Source organism: Sarcophilus harrisii, chromosome 4 (genome assembly GCF_902635505.1).
Source record: "Sarcophilus harrisii chromosome 4, mSarHar1.11, whole genome shotgun sequence".
NCBI classification, from domain to species: domain Eukaryota; kingdom Metazoa; phylum Chordata; class Mammalia; order Dasyuromorphia; family Dasyuridae; genus Sarcophilus; species Sarcophilus harrisii.
In genome coordinates, this window is record NC_045429.1 from 411,351,048 (window position 1) to 411,377,014 (window position 25,967).

Consider the following 25,967-nt stretch of genomic DNA (forward strand, 5'->3'; position numbering starts at 1 on the left):
GCCTGAGAAGGATTTATAGGTTTCATTAAACTGTCAAGGATATCTATGACACAGAACTGTTAAGAACTTCTGCAAAATGAAATGGGATTTTTTTTTTTAAACTGCCTTAGAAATGACGATCTAGAACAGTGGCTCTAAGGAAGTATGTGAGTATTAGGACTTGGTGTAAGATGTGGGCTTTTTTCTTTTTGACCAGAAGAAGGAATAGCCTTGTGGCTATCATCATGGCATTTTTAGAGGATGTGATTTCATGATAAGTTCGAGAAAGTTTTTCCAACTTGATTGCCTTATAGACATTATTTTTTGTTAAGCAAAAATTGGATCTGTACAACCTTAAACTGCTATGAGTTTTTGTTGTCTGGAAAAGAATAAGTCACCTTTGGTCAGTGACTGAAGGAAACTATTGTTATCTTTTATGATACGTACAACTGACAGTGATACCTTTATCAAGTAGCCATGTTTATATTCTATTTCTTATTCTTTGATTAATTTTCCTGACTTTTAGCTTTTCTTCCTTTTGGCTGCCTGCTTTTGTTTTTGTGTGGGGGGGTTTTATTTTTATTTTTAATTTTTTTTTCCCATTTTACTTTAGCTGTTAAGAAATCCTAGTTCAGGTTTGACCCTAACAACTAAATGCTTATCAGTTTTTTTTTTATATAATAACTTTTTATTGACAGAACCCATGCCAGGGTAATTTTTTACAACATTATCCCTTGCACTCACTTCTGTTCCAATTTTTCCCCTCTCTCCCTTCACCCCCCCTCCCCTAGATGGCAAGTAGTCTTATATATATTAAATATGTCGCAGTATATCCTAGATACAATATATGTGTGCAGAATCAAACAGTTCTCTTGTTGCATAGGGAGAATTGGATTCAGAAGGTATAAATAACCCGGGAAGAAAAACAAAAATGCAAACAGTTTACATTCATTTTCCAGTGTTCTTTCTTTGGGTGTAGCTGCTTCTGTCCATCATTGATCAATTGAAACTTAGTTAGGTCTCTTTGTCAAAGAAATCCACTTCCATCAGATTACATCTTCATACAGTATCGTTGTTGATGTATATAATGATTTCCTGGTTCTGCTCATTTCACTTAGCATCAGTTCATGTAAGTCTCTCCAAGCCTCTCTGTATTCATCCTGCTGGTCATTTCTTACAGAACAATAATATTCTATAATATTAATATACCACAATTTACCCAACCATTCTCCAGTTGATGGGCATCCATTCATTTTCTAGTTTCTGGCCACTACAAACAGGGCTGCCACAAACATTTTGGCACATACAGGTCCCTTTCCCTTCTTTAGTATCTCTTTGGGGCTTATCAAATTAACATTTTTTCCAGATGATTTATAAATGCAAGAATGACTAACCTGCTTTTTTGGATTGGCTCAATGGGATTGTGAGCAACCTGGTTAAAGCAAGATTTTGAAAAAGTAATATTATACAGAACTAGAATAAGTTTTTGAACTGTAGGCTTAATTTTTTTTTTTCCTGCCATATGATGGGAGATGTTATCTTCATTTTACAGTTGAAGAAACTGAGCCAGTAGAAAAGTTTAAGTGTTTTGCCCATGGTCTCATATCTTGTGTCTGAAGTTGGGTTTGAATTCATATGCTGGTCAGTATTCTGTTCACTAGTTGCTGAGCTGGGAGAAAGTGTGACCGGTGTTAGTTTTACCCCAAAGAGCCTCTTGAGCAGCTAAGGGGAATAGAGCATTGAAGCAGAGAGGGATGGGTATTATTGGCTTACATGGCACTTAGTGAACTGGGACTCAAAAAACTGCCCAAGAGAGCTGCCTCTGATATTAGTATGACCTTGAGCAAGTCTCTTAACGACTCTTTCAGGCAGGACTTAGTTGGATTCTGTAAAATGGATATAATACCCTAAAGTATCTGTCTCATGGAGCTATTATAAACTATGGGTACTTTGTAAGATAATGTGCAGAAAGTGCTTTACAAACTTTAATTATATGAATGTTAGTTATTTTAATTTCTTAAAAGTACTTTTCTTTTAACAAATACACTGTCAAACAAAATCATTTTCTGTTTTAGCCATGTTCCAAAAATGTATCTCATTCTGTACTTTGAATCAGAAGCCTCTGTCAAGAGCTAGGTAGAATGCTTCTAGATCCTCTGTAGTCATATTGGCTCATTTAATTTATCTTAATACTTAAAAGTCTTTCAAAGTATTTGTCTTTACAGTGTCATTATTATACAGATTGTTTTCCTGGTTCTTTTTAACTTCACCTTTATCAGTTCATATAAGTTTTCCCAAATTTCTCTATAGTCATCTCTTTTAACACAATACTATTCCATAACATTAAAATACTGTACTTTGTTTAGGCATTCCTTAATTGATAGGAAGGTAGGTACTCTCTTAGTTTACAGTTCTTTGCAATAACAAAAACAACTATAAATCTTTTTGTACATATGGGACTTTTTTCAGTTTCTTTGATCTCTTTGGGATATAGGCCTAGTTTGCATACCTTAGTGATTTTTTGGATATAGTTCCAAATTGTTTTCTCGCATGGCTGGACCAATTCATAGCTCGACTAACAGTTTATCTGTGTGCCTAATATTACTAGAGCCCATCAAGCAGTAGTTATTTTTTCCTTTTTAGTCATTTTTGTCAATCTGGTGGATAGGAATGAAGTGGAACCTTAGAATTGCTTTAAATTGCATTTTTAAAAATTATTTCTTGGGATCTTTGGGTTTATTAGACATTAGACCACTGTGTTCACTTCCTTTTATGTTTTGTGCCTAGTACTCCACTGGTGGGTCTGTCCATTTCTTAACTAGTATGAAATCATTCTCATGATTAATGCTTTATAATACAGTTTTATAGCTGATACTGGTAGGTCCCCTTCTTTCTTTCTTTTTTTTTTTCCCATTATTTTCTTTGAGATTCTTGATCTTTATTCCTCCAGATAAATTTATTATTTCTATTTCCCTAAAGAAATCTTTTGGTAATTTAATTGGTGTGTCACTGAATAGGCCTTAAAAATTTTAAAGATATATATAAGGTAACTTGAGGGAGGGAGGGCAGAAAATTAATTAGAGCAAGAGGGTACAAGTGGAGCTCAGTATTCCATTTGTAAAAGGCATGTTTTCATTTTAGAACCATTATAGGGATAAGTTGAGAGCAAAGCCTAAAGTGTGATCTTAGAGTTCAACAATAATAACTGGAAGCAGGCAAATGCAGTTTTTGTTTCTCTTTCAGTTAACCAACTTCTGAGAATTTCACTTTATTGGCTTTTTATAAAATGTTATTAGAGTATATGAAAGAGATCATTGAAGCCTAGTCATTAATTTAAATCCTTTAGTTGCAAATAATTTAACTCACATTTAAAAAAACCATGTAATGTTCATTCACTTAGGGAATTTAGTTGATACTTATTATGAAAATAGTAAAAAAAAAAAAAAATTCTTCTCTGTAGTTTATTCAGTTTTTCTTATTGACTAGGTAGTTTTATATTAAGTATAGCACTGTGTATCTTAGTATAGTGCAAAGCAAATGGCCTTTAAATGCTTGTGAGTGAATAGCTTTTTACCTTATCTAAATGCCTGACTTACACACTTTATTGCATTGAATTAAAGAACCAGTGAAGTTTCTATAGTCTTGCCAATATCCAATTTAGCAGCTATTTATTAGCTATTATGTATTAAATGTTGTGAATATACGGTCAAAGCGAATATCCTTACCTGAAGCAATCTCAAGCTCTTTTGGGTGCAGAAGGAGAAATCAGTGATGATGGTTAGGTTTATACATAGATAAGTAAATTCAAGATAATTTGAGAAGAAAAAGAATACTAACAATCTTGGCATCAGGAAAGAATTCACAAGGAGTTGGCAACTGAATCCTTGAATAAAGATAAAGATAAGGATTTAGGAAGGCATTTGAGGAAGAAACAGTGCTTTTAAGACATCTAATTCTTGTTGGCTCTACTTCTACAAAATCTCTCATCTTTTCCCTTCTGTCTACTTAGATACCACCTCTGTTCAAGCCCTCTTCAGCATTCTCTTAGACTATTGTAATAACTTCTTGATTGGTGTTCTTGGTCTTAGTTTCTTTCTTCTCCTAATCCATCCATATCAAGACAAGTTGTCTAAGACACAAATCTTGCCTTGTCAATCCCCAGCTCAAAAACCCTCAGTAGGTCAAAGAATCTCAAGAGTAGAAGTCCACACTTGAACAAGGATCTCTCTGACATGTCCTTAAAGCTTCATATGCTTCTTGGAGTGGAAATTCTTAATCTGAAATCCATGGACAGCTGTCAGGAGGTTTGTTTACTTGGGTGGGAGAAATATTGCATCTTTGTATTTCCTTTCATTAATTAAAGGAACACTTCTGAGAAAGTGTCTATAGACTTTGACTGTCAAGGGAGTCTGTAACACATAAAGGTTAGGAAATCCCCCTCTTCCCCCTAGCCAAACTCTTTGACCAGAGATATTTGAGGCTTTTCATAGTCTAATTCCAGCTTACCTTTCTAGCCTTGTTTTGCATTATTTCCTTTTATTGACACTGCATCTTGTTATTAATTCTCCAAAGTCCATATTCCAGCTTTAATTTCCACAATCTACTTCCATAGAGAATTAGGTCAGGCTCCATGCTCTCTCTGAAGTTTCTCTGATCCTCTCAATTTTTAGTGCCTTCTCTTTCCTTATATTTACTTTTTGGTGTACTAGCATGATGGTGTCACACTCCAATAGAAAAGGATTTCTACAGGCCATATATTCACTTAGAAAACCACACATTAATATTATGTGTTGTATTGTATTTTTATTTTTAACTATTCCCAATTATATACATTCAGGAGTTTTGCAGGCCACTTGTCATCTCTGCTCTGCAGATCATAAGTTACCTGAGGGCAAGAGCTTTTTTCTTTTATTCCTTGTAACCCTGAGTACCATAGTTCCTGCATGTAGTAGACATTTGATAAATGTTTATTAACTTGAATTATTTTTAAAGCAATAGAATTTTATAGCTTAAAAATACCTTAGAAGTTGTCTAGACTAATCCCTCATTTTGTAAGTGACAGGGTGATATATAATGGAAAAAATGTTGGACTTAGGAGTCAAGAAGAACCTGGATACAAGCCACGTTCTACCTAAGGTCAATTAGTTAGTGTCAGAGCTACAGCTTTACCAGGTCCATTGCTCTTTCTAACTTAAAAGACCCTTCTATAAAAAAAATAATACTGGAAGTGGGAGAAGTTATCAGTCATAATGATTATGGGGTACATCTTCTAGGGGAGATGTAGCAAGAACTCAACCACCTTGCTTAGAGAGTCTGTATATCTCTCCCAGGTATGCATTTTTACTCTCCCAAGAGCAAGAAATTGTGGTGAGAAGCCTGGTTTGGAATAATTCAGAATGAGTGCTGAACTTGAGCTTACCTAAATGTCTGATTTGGGGGGCTGAAACTGGTGGGTGAGTTGAGCTCAGGAGTTCTAAGTTACAGTAGAGCTAAAGTTGATGTGGGTGTGGACTGTCTAGCACTGCTATGTCTAACCCCTGGAAGTAAGATGGAAATTAAGGGGGTTGGGAAGTGAGTAGTCAACCAGGCTCTTTAAGGATTATGAACCAGCCCAAGTCAGAAACAGAGCAGGAAAAAGCTTCTGTGCCAGTGATCAGCATTGAGCTGAAACTGAGAAGTGGCTGCTGTAGTTACAGCTAGACAAGATAGGGAGATTCAGCTCTCTGTTACCCATCCCTGTCCCCAATAAAAAAAAAGAAGTTGTGGAAGAATAAGGTCTCTTCAGTTATTTAAATAGTCTCAGACATTTATGATGCTTACAAAATAAGACAGCGTTGATTTATATTTATACCAAGGCACAGAGCATGTCCAAAGAAGACACAGTTATATTTCTTCATCTGTGAATGATTTATCAATGGATACCAGCTTGGGTTTGTTTTTGTAGACATGTATTAAGTTTGACTTAGCCTTGTAGACAAACTTTTCTTTCACTTATGAGATTGTAGCCAAAGTTTTAGTAGTCTTGGAAGTTTTATGTGAGTTCCTTGAAGTCATGGACTATTTTTTGCCTCCTCTTGTATCCCCAGTGCTTAGCAGTGTCTAGTACGTAAAGAGGGCTTAATAAATGTATATTGATTGCTTGACTTTAATCACATTAATAACATCTTAGAGGAAACCTGATATAATGAATAGAGCAAGGATTCTTAACCTAGCATCTGTAAGCCTATTTTTTTTTATTTTGTCTTTGCATTTTTGTCCATGCATTTCAGTTGATACATTTAAAAACATTATAAACAGTAGAAAATATCATCAAAGAAAACAACAATAATGAGTTAATTACTAAAATTTAGGAGATTGTCAAAACTGTCATTAAAGCAGTTACTAGGAGGAAATTTATATCTCTAAATATTTTTGTCAGCAAAAGAGAAAAAGAATAAATCAGTAAATTAGTCATGACATTAAAAAAATGTTGGATAAATATCAAGTAGAGATTCTGAAAATTAAGAGACTAGTTAAATTGGAAGGGAAAAAAGCATTGAATTGACAAATAAAATTACTAGTTCAAAAAAACTAATAAAATTGATAAATAGCTAATTTGATTTTTTAAAAAGGAAAACCAAATTGTATCAAAAGGAAAACTTAAAACAATTGAAAAGAGATGAAGTAAATTATTAGAAATTTTTGCCCAAATATAAAATTGGGCTTAGAGAAAGTAAATACTTTTCTCTAGACTATTTAAATAGCCCTATATCAGGAAAATGAATTCCCAAAAGGCAAGGGGAAACGGTGCAGAAATCCCAGGACCAGATAGAATCCATAAGTGAATTCTTTCAAACATTCAGAGAAAAATTAGTTACAATAATATGATTTCACTAATAAGAAGGAATTCTTCTAATCTCTTTTTGTGGTATAAAGTCCTATAGTCTTGGTACTTAAACCAAGAAGATCCAAAGAAGAAAAAGAAAACTATAGACTAATATTCCTAATGGACAAAAATTGTTAAATAAAATTTTAGAAGGTTATAACAGTGTATAAGATTACACACACACACACACACACACACACACATTATGACCAAGTTGGGTTTATACTAGAATTGCAGAGTTGGTTCAACATAAGACTAGATATAATAGATCATTTTAACTGTAAATAACAAAAAACATGATTATATCAATAAATGTTGAAAAGGCTTTTAACATTTCAATTAAAAATTACAAATCAAGAATAAAAGGACATTTAAAAAAATATATAGTAAATAGTATTTATCTAATACAGGAATAGACATTTTCTCTAAATGGAGAAGTTAGACATCTTTACAGTAAGATCAGGAGAAAAAGCAAGTATGTCTGTTATCACTATTCAGTACGGTGCTAGAAATGCTATAGAAATAAGACAGGAACAAGAAATTGAGATAAACATAGACAAAGAAAAAGCAAAAATATCTCTTCTTTATAGATGATATGGTGGTATTCTTATAGAAAGAGGATCACAAGATAAAATGTACAGTTTTTATTATGTAAAATTAAAAAGTTGTTGCAAAGTTTAGTGTAGTAAAAATTAGAAGGGAAACAGATGGGGAGGAGTTTATTTTTTCTCATTGAGTTTCTCTGATAAAGGTCTCATTTCTGAGATATATTTCTGAATAAACCAGGTGAATTAGATAGGTAATTAAACAATCGAACCTAGGTAATTAAACAATCGAACCCTACAAGTCAATATAAGACTTTATACTTTATGCAAAGTGAGAGTGGTTGTATTTAAAGGGTAAGGAATGAAATAATAAGTTATTGGAGTTTTATAAGATGGGCTAAGGAGATGAGGGAAAATGTATTTCCTTTGATTTGTTTTTAAAAATATACTGTAGGAGACAAAAATCTTGTAGTTGTTTGAAACGATATCAAATAGAAAGTGGGGATAAATAATATGTAGTGAGTAAAGACTGAGAGGTAGAGAATTGGGTAGTAGGTACAGAGATCACTAAATACTTGAAGGAATAAGTTAGAGGTGAGGGAAAAGGAAACAGACTAGGATGTTCTTTTCATGTATTGGATTTCAAAGGAGAGATAAATGTACAACATGAAGTAGACATAGTACAGGCAGTCTGGACAAAGACTTAGATTGGAATTGAACATAGGGAACAAATCGAACTGGGAAATAGGGAATGTAGTGGAATTGTATAAAATAAAAATTGATCTTGTGTCTAGTACAGAGGATTTTGCATCCCTCAAAAAGTTTGAAGAAATAATTTTTAAAAACAGTTCTTAATTCATTTAATAGTGATGTTATTGAAGTGATGAGAGAGACTTTAGGCTGGAGATTTAAAACAGTTACAGTAGTACAAGATACAATATGGCTAAAGGCTAGCTCAGAGACTTGGTAGAGGTGATGGAGAAGAGAAGGTTGCTATGCTCGTGCATATAAGAGGCAGGGTTTTGTTACAGTTTGATGTAAGGAAAGGAGAGAAGTGAGGAGTCACAGATGACTTCACTAGGTTTTGCTTGAAAGACAAGGAATTTGGTGGAGGTATTTTCTATAGTCATCAAGAAAGAAACTGGTTAAGTAAATTAGCTTTTTGGAATAAAGGAAAAAGCATGATTTAATTACTAAATTTTCATTAGATGTACTTGGAAAGTAAATACTTCAGTAATCTGAGATTTGGACTTAATGATGGAAATGAATAGCCAATTAGGGGATAAAAAAAATTGTTTTAAGCAATTATTAAATGCATGTTATAAGTACAGCCCTCGATGCTGGAGGAGTTCAGATAAACTATGAACCCTGTCCTGATGGTTTTCATCCTAGTTGAGGGATAAGGCATGTGCACAGATAAAATTTTGCAATAATATAAACTATGAACCCTGTCCTGATGGTTTTCATCCTAGTTGAGGGATAAGGCATGTGCACAGATAAAATTTTGCAATAATACATTATAAATGCATTGGAGAAGTTCAAAACAAAGTAGTAGTCAAAACTAGGGGGAAAGGTAATTGGGATGTTGTATGGAAAAGGTGAGGTTTCAACAGACAGTGAAGGAGAGGGAAGATGTACTAGATGGAATGAAGCAGCATGAACAAAGGTAGGAGAGCAAAATCAGTATATAAACATTAAGTACCTACTATGTCAGGCATTGTGCTAGACATTGTTCGAACTCTTCCGAGGGATGCAAAATCCTCTTATTAGACACAAGGTCAGTTTTTATTTTATAGACCTCCACTACATTCCCTATTTCCTAGTTCAATTTCTTTCTTACGTTCAATTCCAATCTCAAATCTTTGTCTAGGCTGCCTGTACCATGTCTGTCTACTTCATGTTGCACATTTATCTCTCCTTTGAAATCCAATACAGGACTAGAACAGAAAACAAGAATGAGTCAGTCCCTGCCTTCAAATAGCTTACATTCTATCTGAGGAGATATGTACATACACGGGTATAAACAAAACGTAAAGGAAGTAATCCGAGGGACAAGGGGAACTACTATAAGCAGAGAGGATTGGAGAAGGAAGGGTTCAGGCAGAAGATGGTGTTTGAGTGGGAGAGACTAGAGATTTTGAGAGGTGGGAGGGAGTGAGTGCATTCCAGGCATAGGGGATAGCCAGCACAAGTACACGTTGATAATGAGACCAAAGTGTCATGTATTATCAAAGAGAGTGGGGAGGGATTTGAGGCAGAAAAACCAATTAGGAAGCTATTGTAGTAGGGCAGGCTACAGTTGATGAGGTCCTAGATTTAGGGTAATGATGTGATTGGAGAGAAAGTGATAGAATCAAGAAGGACTTGGAGAAATGACAAGACATGGGGTGAAAGAGGGTGAGGAATACCATATAAGTTATAAATCTGGGTAATTGGAAAAGTGATGGTGCACTTGACATAAATAACGTAGGCTTCATTAAGAAGTCAGATAGTAGCCTGGAATAACTGACATATAGATTGTATCAAATATAAATTGTGTATATATATATATAGGCTATATTTAAAGGGAGTATGCTAGACTACTCTAGCATAACTGAAATATAGACTAAAATATAATAAATTGGAAAAGTAAGGAGATACCAAAGAACCTTGACTACCAGGTAAGGAATTTTTCACTTTACTTGGCAGGTAGTAGAAACCCACTTAATATTGATCAGAGGAATAATAGGATATTATTGTAGTTGTTAATAATGACAATGATAGTGTTCAGTCAGTTCAGTTGTATCTGGTTCTTTGTGACCTCATTTGGGGTTTTCTTGGCAGATATTGAAATAGTTATAGAGGGGAATTTGGTATATTGATTGTACTGGATGGCTTCTACAATTCTTTTCTATTCTAATATTTTATTATTTAAATCTAGAGCCTATAGTTGGAGATACAGATTTGGGAGGCATCTAATATGCTGTAAAAATGAAGGAGATTGCCAAAGGAGAGGATGTAAAGAAAAAATGAGATGTCCAAAGCCTGACCCTGTGGAAGACCCATTTGTAAAAGCTGAGAATAAAGCAAGAAGCTGGAGAAGGAATAGAGAGGTAGAAAGAGAACCTAGGAGTGTAGTATCTAAACCAAGATTAGGGAGTGGCCCTCCTATCCAGTGTTAACTGAGAAATCCAGGAGGAACAAGACCGAAAAAAAGGCAATTACATCAAAAAGTGAACTGAACACAAACTGTTAAACAAAAGTTGCTGGGAAAATTGGAAAGTAGTCTGGGAGAAGTCAGGCTTAGATCAACATCTCATATATCACAGAGAACCTTAAGTAGACCCACAACCTAGGGTCCTGCAATTATTGACAGGAGAACCGTTGACCAAACAAAGGATAGAGGATCACAGAGAAATAAAATGGACACCTTTGATTAGGTAAAATTGGAGCAGCTTTTTGTACAAACGAGACAGCAAAGTTAGAAACAGAAGGAAACAATTGGGAGTGGGGGAATCTGCAAAGGAATCTTTGCAGCATGTTTCTTTGTTAAAAATCTTATGTCCAAGACTTTTAGAAAAAAACTGATTAAAACATAAAAACAAGAGCTATTTCTTGATATAAAATTATTAAAATGAGTGGGTATATCTTAAAAGGAGACATGCAAACCATCAATAGTCATCTGAAAAAGTGTTCCACAGGACTACTAAAGGGATAGGACAATTAAAAACTGCCTCACACTTGTCAAATTGGCAAAGATGACGACTTTTGGGAGGACTGTTCAGAAGACAGGTACACTATCACAGTTCTTGGAAAGTAGTCAAAGGTATTCTGGAGACAGTTAGGAAATCAACAACTTGGATATGCTGTAGCCCATTTAATCAGATTGATTGTTTTTGGTCTCAGAAAGTAACTAGCTTTGCCAGAAGATAAGAAAACATCTTGTAAAAAAGCTCGGTTTTTGTTTTTTGTTTTTCCCCTTAATAAAGTAGTGATTAAAGCTATACTGGACATATGCCTTATGCTCCTTAAATAATTTTCATGATGTTAGCTGTGTGCTTTAACTGTACTTTGTTTTTTGTTTGTTTGCTGAACTGATAGTTCATAGAATAATAGAATAAATGGTATAAAACAAAAGTGTAGGATTCTTCAATACCCAGATTAAAATGTAGTTGGGAAATGTTTAACAAAATAAATAAGAATATAGAATAACACAGTTGGGTATGGTGCTTTGACTATATTAGAGTGAACACTTTAACTCTTTTATTTTCCTTTTTTTTCTTTTTTGGCTGAGGCAATTGGGCTTAAGTGATTTGCCCAGGGTCACACAGCTAGGAAGTGTTAAGTGTCTTCAGACCGGATTTGAATTCATTTCCTCCTGGTGCTCTATCCATTGCACCACCTAGCTGCCCTAAGCTTTCACTCTTAATATCAAATTATTGGATGTCAGAGGACAAAAATTTTGTGATTTGTGTGAGACACAAAAATGTGTCTCATTTTTAGTGATCATCTGGGAGAAAAGTAAATGAGTGTACAATTGTATGGTAGATGGTACAAAGAGGACTATGTCTGATCTTACACAACCTGGATTCAAATACTAGTTTTGCCAAGTGGGCAAGTCATTGTACATCTTTGGGGCTCAGTTTTCTGTAAAATGAAAGGATTGAACTAGATGATCCTATTCAGCTCTAAATTCTGTTCTGTTTAACTTGAAAATATTTTGCTGGATATTTTTGGTTTTGCCTTGCAATTTAATTCCTAACTTCGGAGTTTCAGATTGTGAGTACCGAAAACAAGGTAAAATTGTGTTTGTACTGACTGACAAAAGAGAAACTGTTGAATTGTTATCCCTTCCAGTGATTAAATTCAGGCAAATAACTATATAACTAATATTTGCCTTAGTGATTTCATTGCCATGACTTAGGGAAGTGATGTTAAATGTGTTGTGAGTTAATTGGTAAACTTTTAACCTAAATTGGATCATATGTGGACTTATTATCTCTTCATGGAGGACAGATATATTTGGAAGTTAGGAATTCATCAATTCTAAATCATATAGTAATAGCGGACCTGACTATACTAAAGATGACCAGATAGAAAATGGTGTTTTCATGTATGATAAAAGGACCATTGGATAGTCAGAGGGCATACATTCAGATTCTATTTCTGACATTTACTTAGTGATTGTCCTTGGCAAGTCACTTAATTTTACTGGGTTTCAGTTTTCACATCTATAAAATTAAAATAATGACAACTGGAGTACCTATCTCAGAAAGTTGGTGTGAATTAAGTGTTATTTTTAAAGCTACAAGTGCTATGTAAATAGGAACCATTATTATTTCTGTGTTTGAGGTAATACTTTATTATATATATTGCTAGTAATACCAAGAAATAGGTTGTAATACACTACTAAGTTGAATTTCGTGGCTGAGCCACATATACTGAAGTCTAAAAAGTATTATTTTGGGATAGAGATCATTTATATAAGATTGTCATACCTAAAATATTTGGAAATTGAGAAATTTAAAGTATATCTTCTGTATATTTCAGGTGCTGGCGAATCTGGTAAAAGCACCATTGTGAAACAAATGAAGTAAGTTGGAATGTAATCTTTTGTAAAGCTAAATTTTCTCACTTAGCATTTTAAAAATCTATAGTATTTTATTTTCTTTCATTTTAGCAGTAGTAATGGGTTTTGGTTTTCTTTCTCTTTTTAAGAATCATTCATGAAGACGGGTATTCTGAAGAAGAATGTAAACAGTATAAAGTCGTTGTTTACAGCAATACCATCCAGTCCATCATTGCAATTATAAGAGCCATGGGACGGCTCAAGATTGATTTTGGGGAAGCTGCCAGAGCCGTGAGTGTTTCTCACTTCCTATAGCTTTCTTTTTCTTCAGTAGGTCCTGTTCAATGAGAGGCACAAATTGCTTCATCTGTCAGGAGCAAGAATTGAAGCAATAGCATAGGCCGATGGTGCACATGTAGTAACCTGAGAAGTTTCAGCAGCTCACTGTAGAAGGTGCCACAGGACAGGTATGAAGAGAAAATTGAAAAATGCAAATGGATATTTCTATGCAAGGTGTTTCAAAAGTTTGAAATAGCTTCGAATGGCACCAAGGACTCTCTGAACACTCTGAATTAACCAGTTTCTTCAACTGCTCTTCTCATTTCATTTTATTTCAAGGGACCCCTTTCTCTTTAATAATCCTGTTATTTGAGGAAGTGGAAAGTTTCAGATTTTAAGATTCTTGTGTTATGTTTTAGACTGTATTAGGTCTATTTATAATCTGTTGATTGATGTAATCATGATCTCTAAGACTTAAGCAGTCTTGTGCTGCATTAATAAAAGTATAATGTCTAGTGGAAGAGAGTCCCACTGCACTAATTTTTAACTAGTTGAAACACTTATAAAGCATTATGATCATTTCTGGGAGGAGCTCCTTATAGCAATCTAACCTTAGAAGGTAGTAGTCTCTCTCTCAGAGGTCATAAAGCATTACCTGGATGACCTTTTGCTGGAATGTTACAGGAAAGATTGCTGTTTAGACTATGAAGTAGACTGTCATAGGTTAGATTTTGTGAGCTCTGACTCCAGCTCTTCAACTTTGCGATCAAAATCTCTCATTCCAGTGTGGATCTTTGTTGACATCATCAGTAATTATAATGGCTAGAAATAGCTTTTCAGGTGGATAGGGATGAGTTGGAGTAGCCTTTTGGAATTGACAGTCAATATTATTTGAAGTACTGACAGAACCTTGAGTCTAGTTGGAGCATAGCTTATATTCATGAAGCAATGTAAGAATATATATCCTAAAAAGCACTGCGTCAAAAAGTACAGTTTAATCTAGTTAGATGTTGAAGATGTAGTAGGTGAAGGGATGTAAAATTAAAGAAGTTGTCTGAATCAGGTTGGGTTGTTAGTCATTCAACAAAAATTTATTTAAGTATCTTCTGGTACAATGTTAGACTCTGGGAGTACAAAATCAGGAACCTTTCCCGCTCTCAAGGATCCTACATTGTGTTAATTAGGACAGGGCTTCTTCACCTTTTGGGTGTCATGGTCTCCTCATCAGCCCAGGGAAGCCTCTGGACTCCTTTTGGGGATAATATTTTTAAATGCGTAGAATAAAGTAGAAAAGATCACAAAAAGAATCCAAATTATGTTTAAATACAGTTACCAAAATATTTTTTTAAAAATGTTTGTGGCCCCCAGGTTAAGTATCTCTGTACTCTGTATTGGGGGTGAAATGTATAAAATGCAAAAAAGTCAATACAAAGTCATTTCTGGGAGAACTGATAAGAAGTGGCACCTAAACTTTAAAAAAGCCAAGAGATTCTGAGAGGTGGAGGGGAAAAGGCAAGTGTGCCAGTTGGGGGGAGGGTGGGGAGTGTGATTGTGAAAGGCATTACAACCCAAGGGACAAGGCAGGCTTTTGGTAGGTCAGAAGCAGAGAAAAGAAAACCAGAGAGTCCTAACTTGTAAGAAGAAATGTGAGCAGAGACAGTTTTGATAAATGGGTGAAAAATCATATTTGTACTTGTAAGCGTTAGGTGGCAGCTGGTGGCACAGCAGATAGAACGCTGGACCGAGAATCAGGGAGACCTTGAGTTCAAATTTGGCCTTAAATACTTGTGACCCTGGACAAGTCACTTAACCCAATTTCCCTTGGTTTGCTCATCTGTAAAATGATCTAGAGATGGAAATGGCAAATCACTCCAGGATCTTTGCCAAGAAAACCCCAAAAGGGGTCACAGAGAGTTGTACACAACTAAAACGACTGAGTGACAGCCACCTCCCCCCCTCTGTTTGGGTTACAGTAATACTTCTGTTCACCCACTATTTTATCCTATCTATTTCACTCTTCTTAACTTTGACAAATTACTTTTTATTAATCTGTGGGCCACTTTTTTCACCAAACACTGTTGATACCATTAATCCTTCTTAGACTTTATATGTCCCTTGAGTTCTCTAGCACACAGAGAGTACTTCCTGCTGTCATTTATAATTTATTTTTAATGTTTCTCTCTTTTATACATGCACACAGTGTTATTCTATCCTCTCTCTGTTCTTCCCTGTTGGCTGCCCGACTCTGCCTAAAACAGGTCAGAAGTTAGGCTCTTTTATGATTGGTTTGGAAGAGAGAAAGCCAAGAACAAAGCCAGCTGCAGAATGGGGCTGTTCTTGCTTATCTACTTACACAGGTAGGGGGTTTATTGCGCTGGAAGGGGACTGTTTGTAGTTAGATGGCTTACTAAACCAGAAAGAAGTTGGTTGGATAGTAGAGGAGAAGTGTTTACAGCCAGTTTCTAAAATAGCATACTATATGATTGTAAGATTTATTTGTAGCATATTTTGAACTGTTTGGGAAATGGCTCAAAATTATGCCCCCCCCCCCCCAAAATAAATAAATAAATAAATAAATGAATAGATAAGGGCCTTGCCCTCAAAGCTTCTTATTGTAGGTATAGAAGAAAATAGTGAATGCATAGTGTTTTAAGAGTACAAGAGTTTTCCAACATTTCTAATGATTAGTACTTTTATTCCAGCTTTTCCCTATCAGCATAAAAAGAATATCTGAAACAAGTGGGCAGAGAAGTTTTTTTTTTTTTTTTTTTTTGAAAGAGAGGGGCTTTGAAGTGATATTTGAATGAAGGAAGAAAAGCCTTACACATAGAAGAGGAGAGAGATTATACTAAATGGAAAACATCATGGCAAAAAAGGTTTGAATTTGACAGTGTTAACTAGAAGGTACTAATAAAAAGAGAAGGAAATGGGTAGTGCTAGAAAATTCATTTTGATATGAGCTCTTGGAAGAAACAAATCACTTAAACTCCCAGTCTTAATTTCACCTTTTCTGAATATGTTGCTTGTTAATTGACTTGCTTCTTATTAGAATTACAATTATTCTAATTAGAATTAAGAAATATAAATTAGCCTTCCTGCTTATTCACATTCTTCCTAATAATGCATGGTATTTCTTTTGATATCCTGTGCACACTTTTAAGTTTAGTGAGACACTGTTCTTTGTGATAGGAGGAAAACTTAGATATTAGCTAAGGAAATAACTCCTGAAAGTCTGTGTTTATTTAAGAAAGGAATGAAGTAATAAGATTACAGTTATCAGCAGTATTCTCTTTCTGGTCTCATTATTTTTAAGTGTTCTAGACTTAAGTTCTTTAGAGAAATTAACTGTTTTCATAGATCTATTATAATGCTACAGTGTCTTATTTCTTCTAACATTTTCTCCTATTCTCATTCTTGATGGAGGAATGGAGTCATTATGGTGGAGTAAGAGGTCACACATTCCAAACCTCCCCCAAAAGCTCTCCTAGAGAACAGCCACAGAAAACGCTGAACAGAATTCTGACTGGAAAAGTCACAATAATTTATTTTTCCAGCCCTAGGAAGCTTTAAGAGGACAGAAAGATTTGTGGACACTGGGGTTGAAGTAAGTTTTGAACACAGTAAATGAGATAGCATCAGGAGGGATTCACAACATGAGAACCAGGACTGTCAGTAATAGGAGCAAATACCTGCTCAGAAAGAGATCCCATACCTGTGCCAGCAGTGGGGGTGGGGGGATAGGATCAGGTGCCATTTGGCATTTCAGTTGCCCATTACCCAGGTCTGGGTCACAACTCCAGAGCAGAGAGGAACAGTAGTGGTTATAGAGAAGCAGGAGCCATATTTGATTAAAGATCAAAATGCAAACCCCCAAGAAAGTAATAACCAGACCACTCCTCAAATCATACCATTTTGGAGGCACTAAAAACGATATGCTGCTAGATTGAGCTATGAAAGCAGAAAGCTATAATAGAAGTTCAGGTCAGACATTAATCTGCTCCTCCCAGAGGTGAACAGTCAAGAAATGGGTTCAAAAAATAGGCAAAAAACCAAAACAAAACCTGATCGATCATAAAAAGGTTTTATGATGACAGGGAAGTTTGAGACAAACTAAGAAGACAAAGATATGAAAACTATTATAAGCAATGCCTCAAAAGAAAAATGCAGATTGTACACAAACCTAGTAAGAATTCTCAGAAGAGCTAAAGAGATTTTTTTAAAAATTAGTTTTAAAAATCAAATAGTAGTAGTAGAGGAAAAAAGAAATAAGAACAGTGTACAAAAAATAGTGAAATATTAATAGGTTGGTAAAAGAAAGCACATATACATGTGTGTGGGTCTACACTGAAAAAAATAATTCCTTAAAAATCAGAATTGACCAAATGATAAAGGGAGGTACAAAACTTTGCTGAGGAAAATAAATTTGAGGGGAGAATGTGAGGCAGTTAGGGTTAAGTCCAGTGTCACATAGCTACAAAGTGTCTGAAAAAGTCTGAAGGGGGATTTGAACTCAAGTACTCCTGATTCCAGAGCCAGTGCTCTATTTTTTGTACCATCTAGCTGTCCCAGAAAAATAATTTCTTATAAATTAGAATTGGTCAAGTGGAAACCAGTGACTCTCCGAGACATCAAGAAACAATGTAATAAAATCAAAAGACTTTACAAATTGAAGAAAATTGGAAATATCTCATAGGAAAAGCAATTGATGTTGAAAATAGATTGAGGAAAGATAATTTTAAGAATTATTAGACTCCCTGAAAGCCATGATCTATTCCCATCTTTTACTAAAAATTTACTTATTCCTTTTAACGAGTCCTAGAGGTTCTATTTCACTTTTCTGCATAGGGGTTTCAAAAAAGTCGCAACCTATTGCCTCCAGGAGATGTACACATGGAGCCTTCATTGTTTGGTCTTTCCTGTTTCATGCTATATAAGCAACCTTGAGTGGCTACAGGGAGGATCCATGGGCTCCCTTTCAGGGAGACCATCATTTCTCCACTCAGCACAAGATTTTCTTCTTTGACAAAATGCCTTTTAGGTAGAAAATGGAATTGAAGGGAAGAAAGGTAAGTGAGTTTGAGTTCTCCCAAATTGTCTTCCCAGGGAAGAAGAGGCAGTTGGTTTGGTCTTTTTCATACCTTTCTGATCCAGTGGGACAAATCTAATATGACAACCTTGAAGTGTTTTAGGAAATAAAAGACTCAACTAACATTTATCTTTCTCTTTTAAATGCTTTTCCTCAGGATGATGCTCGGCAGTTGTTTGTTTTAGCTGGTAGTGCTGAAGAGGGGGTCATGACTCCAGAACTAGCAGGAGTAATTAAACGGTTATGGCGAGATGGCGGAGTGCAAGCCTGCTTCAGCAGATCAAGGGAATATCAGCTCAATGACTCTGCCTCATAGTAAGTCATCTTCCTTAGTGATGACATAGCTGGAAATAACTGTGGCTCTGAACTCCGGAGAAGTTCCAAAGTTCATCTCTGAAGAGAAATCTGCATAGCAGACATTTTGTAGAAAGCTGTCTAGCATTCTTCATGAAAATCGTTTAATCATTTTAGTGTTGTAGAACCCTTCCAGGAACTTGAAGGGAAGCTTGTTGGCATAGTGAAATTATAACCATGTTCTTGTGAACAAGTGGAGGAGGGGAAAATCCCTTGCAGCTGGGGTCTTGGCTATCTTCCAGCTCCCAAAGGACTGCTGCATATCAGTGCTTTGCACCAGTAGTCAGCTATGGACTGAAATTAGAATTATGTTTTCTTTTTCTCTCATAGCCCAAGTCACTGGGACTGGCACTTGTAATAGGTTTCTGGGAATCCTCTTGTACTAATCACTTGTAAATAAATCTTATCCCTAATCCTAGTCACAGGTGGTTGACTATGAGATGTGGAACATTAGTATTAGAGTATAGTTGAGTATAGTTGAAATTAACTTTTGAGATTAAAATTGATGTCATATTGCAAATCAGCTCCCAAGTGAGCTTTATCCTTGCTTTTTTCACCCTTATTTAAATTGAGACTAAAGATCATATTGTACTTCTGCTTTAATGAAGTGTAAAGGAAGAATGTTTTTCTGCCTTAATGAAGTATAATGACGTTTTTGTCTTGTTGACAAGTTTACTAGCATTTTCTGTTAATTTGCTTGGTATGTGGTTGGTGTCACAGATTAAACATAAAGTTTTTTGTATTTTACTTTAGTTACCTAAATGACTTGGATAGAATATCACAAACCAGCTATATTCCAACTCAGCAAGATGTTCTACGGACAAGAGTGAAAACCACAGGCATAGTTGAAACTCATTTCACTTTCAAAGACCTGTACTTCAAGTAAGTGACTTTTTTGTTCTCCTGAGAGTTCTCAACTCCTGTTGAGTAGTTTTTTTTTTGGGGGGGGGGAGGGGGGGACAAAATTCTCCTGGGGTATTCCCACCTAGTTTGAATATTTTCATAATTATTAATCAGCAATTTACTTCTCATTCTGTTGATGCTGCTGAATGAAACAAGCATTCAACTATTCATACTTTCTACCTAAGTAACTTCAAATAACTTCATTCTTTGGATTTAGGTTGTAGATGAAATTTAAATTTGCCTATGAGTAAAATTTTCTGGTGAATACTAGTTTATTTTATTTTAATTTTAATCTTTTCAGCTGCTTTTTCGTTGGAATCATCAATACAGGTATTGAATGGTTTGCTGTTTCACAGGTTAAAAATATTAAAGGGAACTTTACCAGTTCTCTGGTTTAACTATTCAGCTTTCATTCTCCTGCTTTTTTGCTTTTATAAGATCAGTGCTTTTTCTTGCCAGTAGTTTTATCCTTTTCCTGTTTGCTCGGCATTTTTTTCCTTTATTTCTAATGGAGCTGATACTGTCTTGGCCCTTGGACTGATACAATGCACGGCATCATGTGTGGCAAAGTTCTCAAATAGTGATATGTAGAGATAGCTTAACAGAGAAGTATTTTTGGGAAAGGGGAAGGTACTGATGGAGAAATTTTTTTTAGTCTAATACAATAGTTTTGCATACAGTAGATTAGTGCGAACAGTTTAGGTATTTTATTCTTAAATTATTCTTTATGCAACTTTTATATGTGTCACAGCTGGCTTTTGGTTCCTTCTTTGTCTGCATTCTTTATTTCTAAAGTTGAGACTTTTTCTATGTCCTTCTTACCCTTACTCCATTTCTTAATCCACTCCTAAATTAATTTCTTGTTCTAATAAGCAGGTTTTGATTAAGCTGTTGTCTATTGGTAGAATCTTTTTTGTTCTTCAATAATGAATGAAAAAAATATTCATTCATGCTTACTACAAATAGCTAGTTTATAAGACTTTGCAAATAATTTCCCTTGATGTCTTAGATTGCCATTGATAGCATACACATTAGATTTCATATAATACAAGACTAACATACTGGATTACAAAGTCAAGACCCAAAAAAGATCTTGATTGGCCAATGTTGGGCTGAACCTTAAAGATAAAATCCAGTAAGGATAATGTAAAGCTTTACTCTTGAGTCCAAAATAATTAACAGCACAAGAATAGACTGAGGAGGCATGGTTAGGTAGCAAAATTTGTCTAAAAAAAGATCTGTGATTTTTAGAAGCCCATGAGCTCTATAGGAAGCAACAACATGATGTGGCAGCCAAGAAAGTTAATACGATTTTATCTACATTGAAAGAGACAGATCTCAGGAGGAGTGAGAGAGAAAAAGAGAATGTGGAACTTAAATTTGAAAAACAAAAGCATACCAAAAATAAATAATATTAAAAAAAATTTTTAAAGACTGAAGCTGTCTTCTCTGTTTCTGTCTTTCTCTTTGTGTCACTGGGTCTGTCTGTGTCTCTCTCACAATTTTGTAATCACTCTCTTCCCCTGCCATTTTAGAGAGAGAAAGAGAGAGGGAGAGGGGCAGAGCTTCTGGGAAGAAGGAGGTGAGAACCCTTTTGTATCGTGTTTGGTTCTGAGTGCCACAGTTTAAGGCCATCCTTAAATTAGACACTTTTGTCAGACTTGAGACCATGTTAGTTAAAGGAACTGGGCATAATTTGCCTGGAGAAGAAGACTTAATGGGACATGTTAACCTTTATCAGGTATCTGATGTGAAAGAGGATTTAAATTTTGTCTGTTAGTTCCAGTGGACAGGACCAGGAGCAGTGGGTTGAAGTCTCAGAAAGGCAAATTTAAGCTTTAAGAAGTCAAGAACAATTTCTCTCAATTATGTCTATCCCAGAGTAAAGTGTGCTAATTAGGGAGGGATGGATTCTCCCACACTGGAAGACACTAGGCTGAATAACTACTTACTGAGGATTTATTTCAGGATTCTCTTTTCAGTTATAAGCTAAATTCATTGGTCATTGTGGTTCCACTCTAACAGATTGCAGTTCTGTTATTATAACAAAGGCTTTTTTGTTCCTTTATAGAATTTAAATTTAGATGTTACAGAAGACTTTGGGGCACTATTAGCCATTAGTTGTGGTTTTGACTTATTTGGCCATTTTTTAAATAAGGAAGCAGCTTTCTGCTTCAAATTCTATTGAATTTGATTAACAAAAAATAACATAGTGTGTTGCTGCAGTAGATTTGTGAGCTTCCCCAGGGAAAGGACTAACTCTCCATGTAGAATTAATCAGTAAAAAGAGGATGATAATAATGGACAATAAAAACTAGGCTGCTTGAGTCTTTTTTGGTTCTGCTTTCTCTGTACTTTTATACTGGAAATGACAAAACAAAAATGACCAATAGGAATTTGATTCCTAATCCAAGTTAGGAAATAGGAAGAAAGCACCTAACTACCCCTAGTAAATTCAGATCACCTGGGACCAGATAATACTCTTTGAGTACTGAAGGAACTGACTTATATGATTGTTGGGCCACTGTCAGTGATATTTGAAAAATAGGAAAGGAAAAACAAGATTTTGGAAAAAGACAAATGTCCTGATTTTCAAATATAAAAGAAGAAAAGTAGAATCTGCATACTATAGGTCAGTAAATTTGATTCCTGGGAAAATTATAGAAAAGATAATTGAAGGGAACGGATCAAGAATATTCAGAAAGATAAATGGTGATTATAAAGAGCCTACATGATTTTACCATGCCAGACTAACCTTACTTCCTTTTTTGACATTGTTAACTAAACTCTTGTATAAGTGAAGGACATGTTGAAAATGAAGGCTACCTAGATTTTAGCAAAACTTTGGTAAAACATCTCATTCTTCTGGAGATGGGGAGACTTGGACCAGAAGAAAACATAATGAGAATCACAACTAGATGAATCTCTAGATTAAGAGAATAGTTGTTAAGGGTTCATTGTCAGTGTGACAGAAGTTCTGCATTGGAGTGCCTGACCCTGCATTGTTTAATATTTTTATTAATGATTTGGGTAAAGTTTTAATGGTGTGCTAATCAGATTTGCAAACAACTCAAAACTGGGAGGGATAGCAGGCAAAATGGATAGTCAGAATTCAAAGGATCTTGATAGATTAGAGAAATTTAATAGGGATAGATGTAAAGTCTTGTGCTTGGATATTAAAAAAATCATTTCCACAAATATAAGATTGAGGCATGCATAAACAGTAGCTGTTATGAAAAAGAGCTAGAATTTGTAATTGTTGGCAAGCTCATCATGAGTCTGCAGTTTGCCGTGACAGCCAAAAAAACTAATAACATTTTGGGCTGCATTAAGAGGAGCATGTTTCCAGGAATAGGGAGCTGATAATCCCACTGTACTTTGCTATCATCAGATCTCATTGTGTTTAATTCTGGGCACCATAGTTTAAGAAGAACATTTTAAAAGTTTAGAATATCCATAGGCTGGCAGCTAGAAGAGTAAAATACTTTTAAGAGGATCGGGTCAAAGGAACCAGAAAATTTTAGTCTAGAGAAAAGAGTTGATGGGTTATAACAGTGGTTTAATTCTTTCAAGGGCTATTGTGTGAAGGAGAAATTAGATTTATGATGTTTGTAATCTGGAGGACCAGTAGCAGAAATACCAATTTAGGCATGAGGATTATTTTTGCATTTCATTTTCTTATGCAATTCCCTTTTTCCATGATCTTAGATAATTGGAATTGACTATATTTCATTAGCTCATTGTTTGGTCTTCCTTTTCCTTTAAATAAGGGTTTTGAAAATTTCAGTGAGAAATTTTCTAACCACTTGAACCTAGGCAAGGATGACTGTGTAACTCTACTGAATTCTTCTTTATTTTCTCTCAGGATGTTTGACGTGGGGGGTCAGCGATCAGAACGGAAAAAGTGGATTCACTGCTTTGAAGGTGTGACAGCAATCATCTTTTGTGTGGCCCTCAGTGATTATGATCTTGTCTTAGCTGAAGATGAAGAGATGGTATGTTGCATAAAATTACAACAAATAGGCTTCTAAGTATTGAGTCAAAAAATGTAAGGCATGAGGAGTAAAAGAGGAAAAGAAAAGAATATTTTTAAAAGTCTTTCCTTAGGTAGAACCTCTGTGATTTCATGTATCTAAATTTTCACTGAACTGGAAACTAATACCCTCATGTTAAACTTCCAAGAGCCCAACAGAGTCCCTTTAACTTTTCATTGAATCTACCACTGAATAGATGATACCCATGTTTTCTTTATATTTCTCTTCCATCTACTACATTCTCTAAATCAGCAAGGCCTTGATATCTGTTTAGCTTCTTACTGTTATAACTATGGACTTACCTTCTTAATCTTTTGCCTTTTATCATTGGTAATTTTGTGATTGATTCTTCTGCTTCTTTTCCACATAGAGTCTATAGTGTTAACTGCATTAATGTTCACTATTTCAAGTAACACATTCCATTACTTACTTTCTTGCTCAGTGAGATTTTTTAAATATGATACATAATTTACTGAGTTAGAAGCAATCTCACAGATTGTCTAGTCTAAAGTTGATTGGTTTTACCTTTTGCTTAGGTATAACATGAAATGAAATATTTAATAGCGTTCAGCGCATAGACAGGATTAAATCCTGTTTTCATTGCAAAAATGCAAACTAATTTCTGTATTGGGGGAATGTTTTTTTACGTAACTTGTTGCTTGGCTTGAGTTCCTTTGAATTTTATTCTCTTATAGTTTGTGTTCTTAAAACTTGATACTATTTTTAAGTTGATAAATGGTCAGCTTTTTACCTGTTTTACTAGTGATACATTACCCTGTGTTTAATTTTTTAGAACCGCATGCATGAAAGTATGAAACTGTTTGACAGCATTTGTAACAACAAATGGTTTACAGACACATCAATCATTCTCTTCCTTAACAAGAAAGACCTTTTCGAGGAAAAGATAAGAAGGAGCCCACTAACCATCTGTTACCCAGAGTATACAGGTAAAATCAATAAACCACCTGGTTCAGAAGAATAGTTTTAGATCAGCATTTCTGATCACATGAACCATATCTCATTGTGAACTATATATGTTCTTTTTATATGTGCATCGCTTGGTATGGTTAAAAGCACCAAGTACTTATTAAATATCTCTGATATTTAGCTTGATAAAGTTTAGAAGTAACTTCAGTAAATTTGGTATCTTGAGAATGGACATTGGTAATATAAACACATATAAGTATGAATATAGATTACCTGTCACAGATATAAGATAGACATTATAAAATTAGAATTTGTCATCACTTAATAAGAATTAGTAATGCTGCTAACAAACTAAGTTGATTTTACTTCAGACATTTTTATTTGATAATAGAATTGTACATATAATCCTGATTGAGGATTTTTACTACTAATAATAGTATCATTTATTTATACAATGCTTTATGGTTTTCAGAATCCTTTTTAAATGTTACCTTATTTGATTAATAATTATTTTCTGTATACAAGTGACTCTTTGTCTACATATTTTTTCAACAATTCAATTTAGGTGAACATATATTAAGTACCTGCTATGTTCAAAGTGTTAGACACTGAGGATACAAAGACAGAAATGGCGCATTTTTTGCTTTCAAGAATTCTCCATATTCTGGAGCCAGTATATATAATCCATACAAATAAGCATATAGTTAAAAAAAAAAATAGGAGGCAAATATTATCAACTGGGCTTTCATAGAAGACTTTGTAGAAGAGGTTGCACCTGAAGGAAGCTTTGAAGGAAGAAGAAGCTTCTAAGAAGTAAAAATGTGGGAATTTGTTTTGAGTATGGGGATGATTTGTACCGAATGTATGGAGTTAGAAAATGAAATAATGAATTTAGGGAATGACTAATGTTTTGGTTTGACTGGCATATAGAATTCCTGTACAGAGGAATATGAAGTAAGACTGGAGACATAGGTAACCCAAAATTATGAAGGCCTTAAATGCTAGGGTGCAAAGAATTGATTTTTGTTATTTTTCTTTTTCTTTAAGTAGTGGACAGAGTAAGATCTATGCCTTAGAACAAAATTATTTTGACAGCAATCTGGAAGATATATTGTAGAGGAGAAGAGACTGCAGCAGTAAAATTAGTTGAGAGGCTGTGACAGCAATTAGGTAAGAGATGTGAGGATAGTTGAGTAGAAAAAGGGGAAAGGCTGGAGGTCTTGCAGAGGTAGAAGCAATAAGATTTGTCAAACATTTGGGTGTGAGGCTTGGGGAGAGAAAGGTCAAGTCTTGATTCTAAGGTCAGAAACCTGGATAACTGAGACTGCAACAGAAAGAGAGGAAAAGGTTTAGTGGGAAAAGATAATGAGTTCCATTTTAGGTATAAATAAAGATGCCAACAGGACATCCAGGAGAAGATGTGCAGCAGACAGTTGAAAGGATAAAG

At 34.9% G+C, this 25,967-nt stretch overlaps 1 protein-coding gene across 1 annotated transcript in view; it reads left to right on the forward strand.

Annotated features, from left to right (window-relative positions):
• GNAI3 (G protein subunit alpha i3) overlaps nucleotides 1-25,967 on the forward strand; it is a 48,735-nt gene that overhangs the window by 18,457 nt on the left and 4,311 nt on the right. Inside the window, exons 2-7 of the mRNA XM_031967223.1 lie at nucleotides 12,919-12,961; nucleotides 13,087-13,228; nucleotides 18,460-18,617; nucleotides 19,410-19,538; nucleotides 23,425-23,554; nucleotides 24,387-24,540. Of these exons, the coding sequence (XP_031823083.1) occupies nucleotides 12,919-12,961; nucleotides 13,087-13,228; nucleotides 18,460-18,617; nucleotides 19,410-19,538; nucleotides 23,425-23,554; nucleotides 24,387-24,540 (756 nt within the window). The remainder of the gene's footprint in view (nucleotides 1-12,918; nucleotides 12,962-13,086; nucleotides 13,229-18,459; nucleotides 18,618-19,409; nucleotides 19,539-23,424; nucleotides 23,555-24,386; nucleotides 24,541-25,967) is intronic.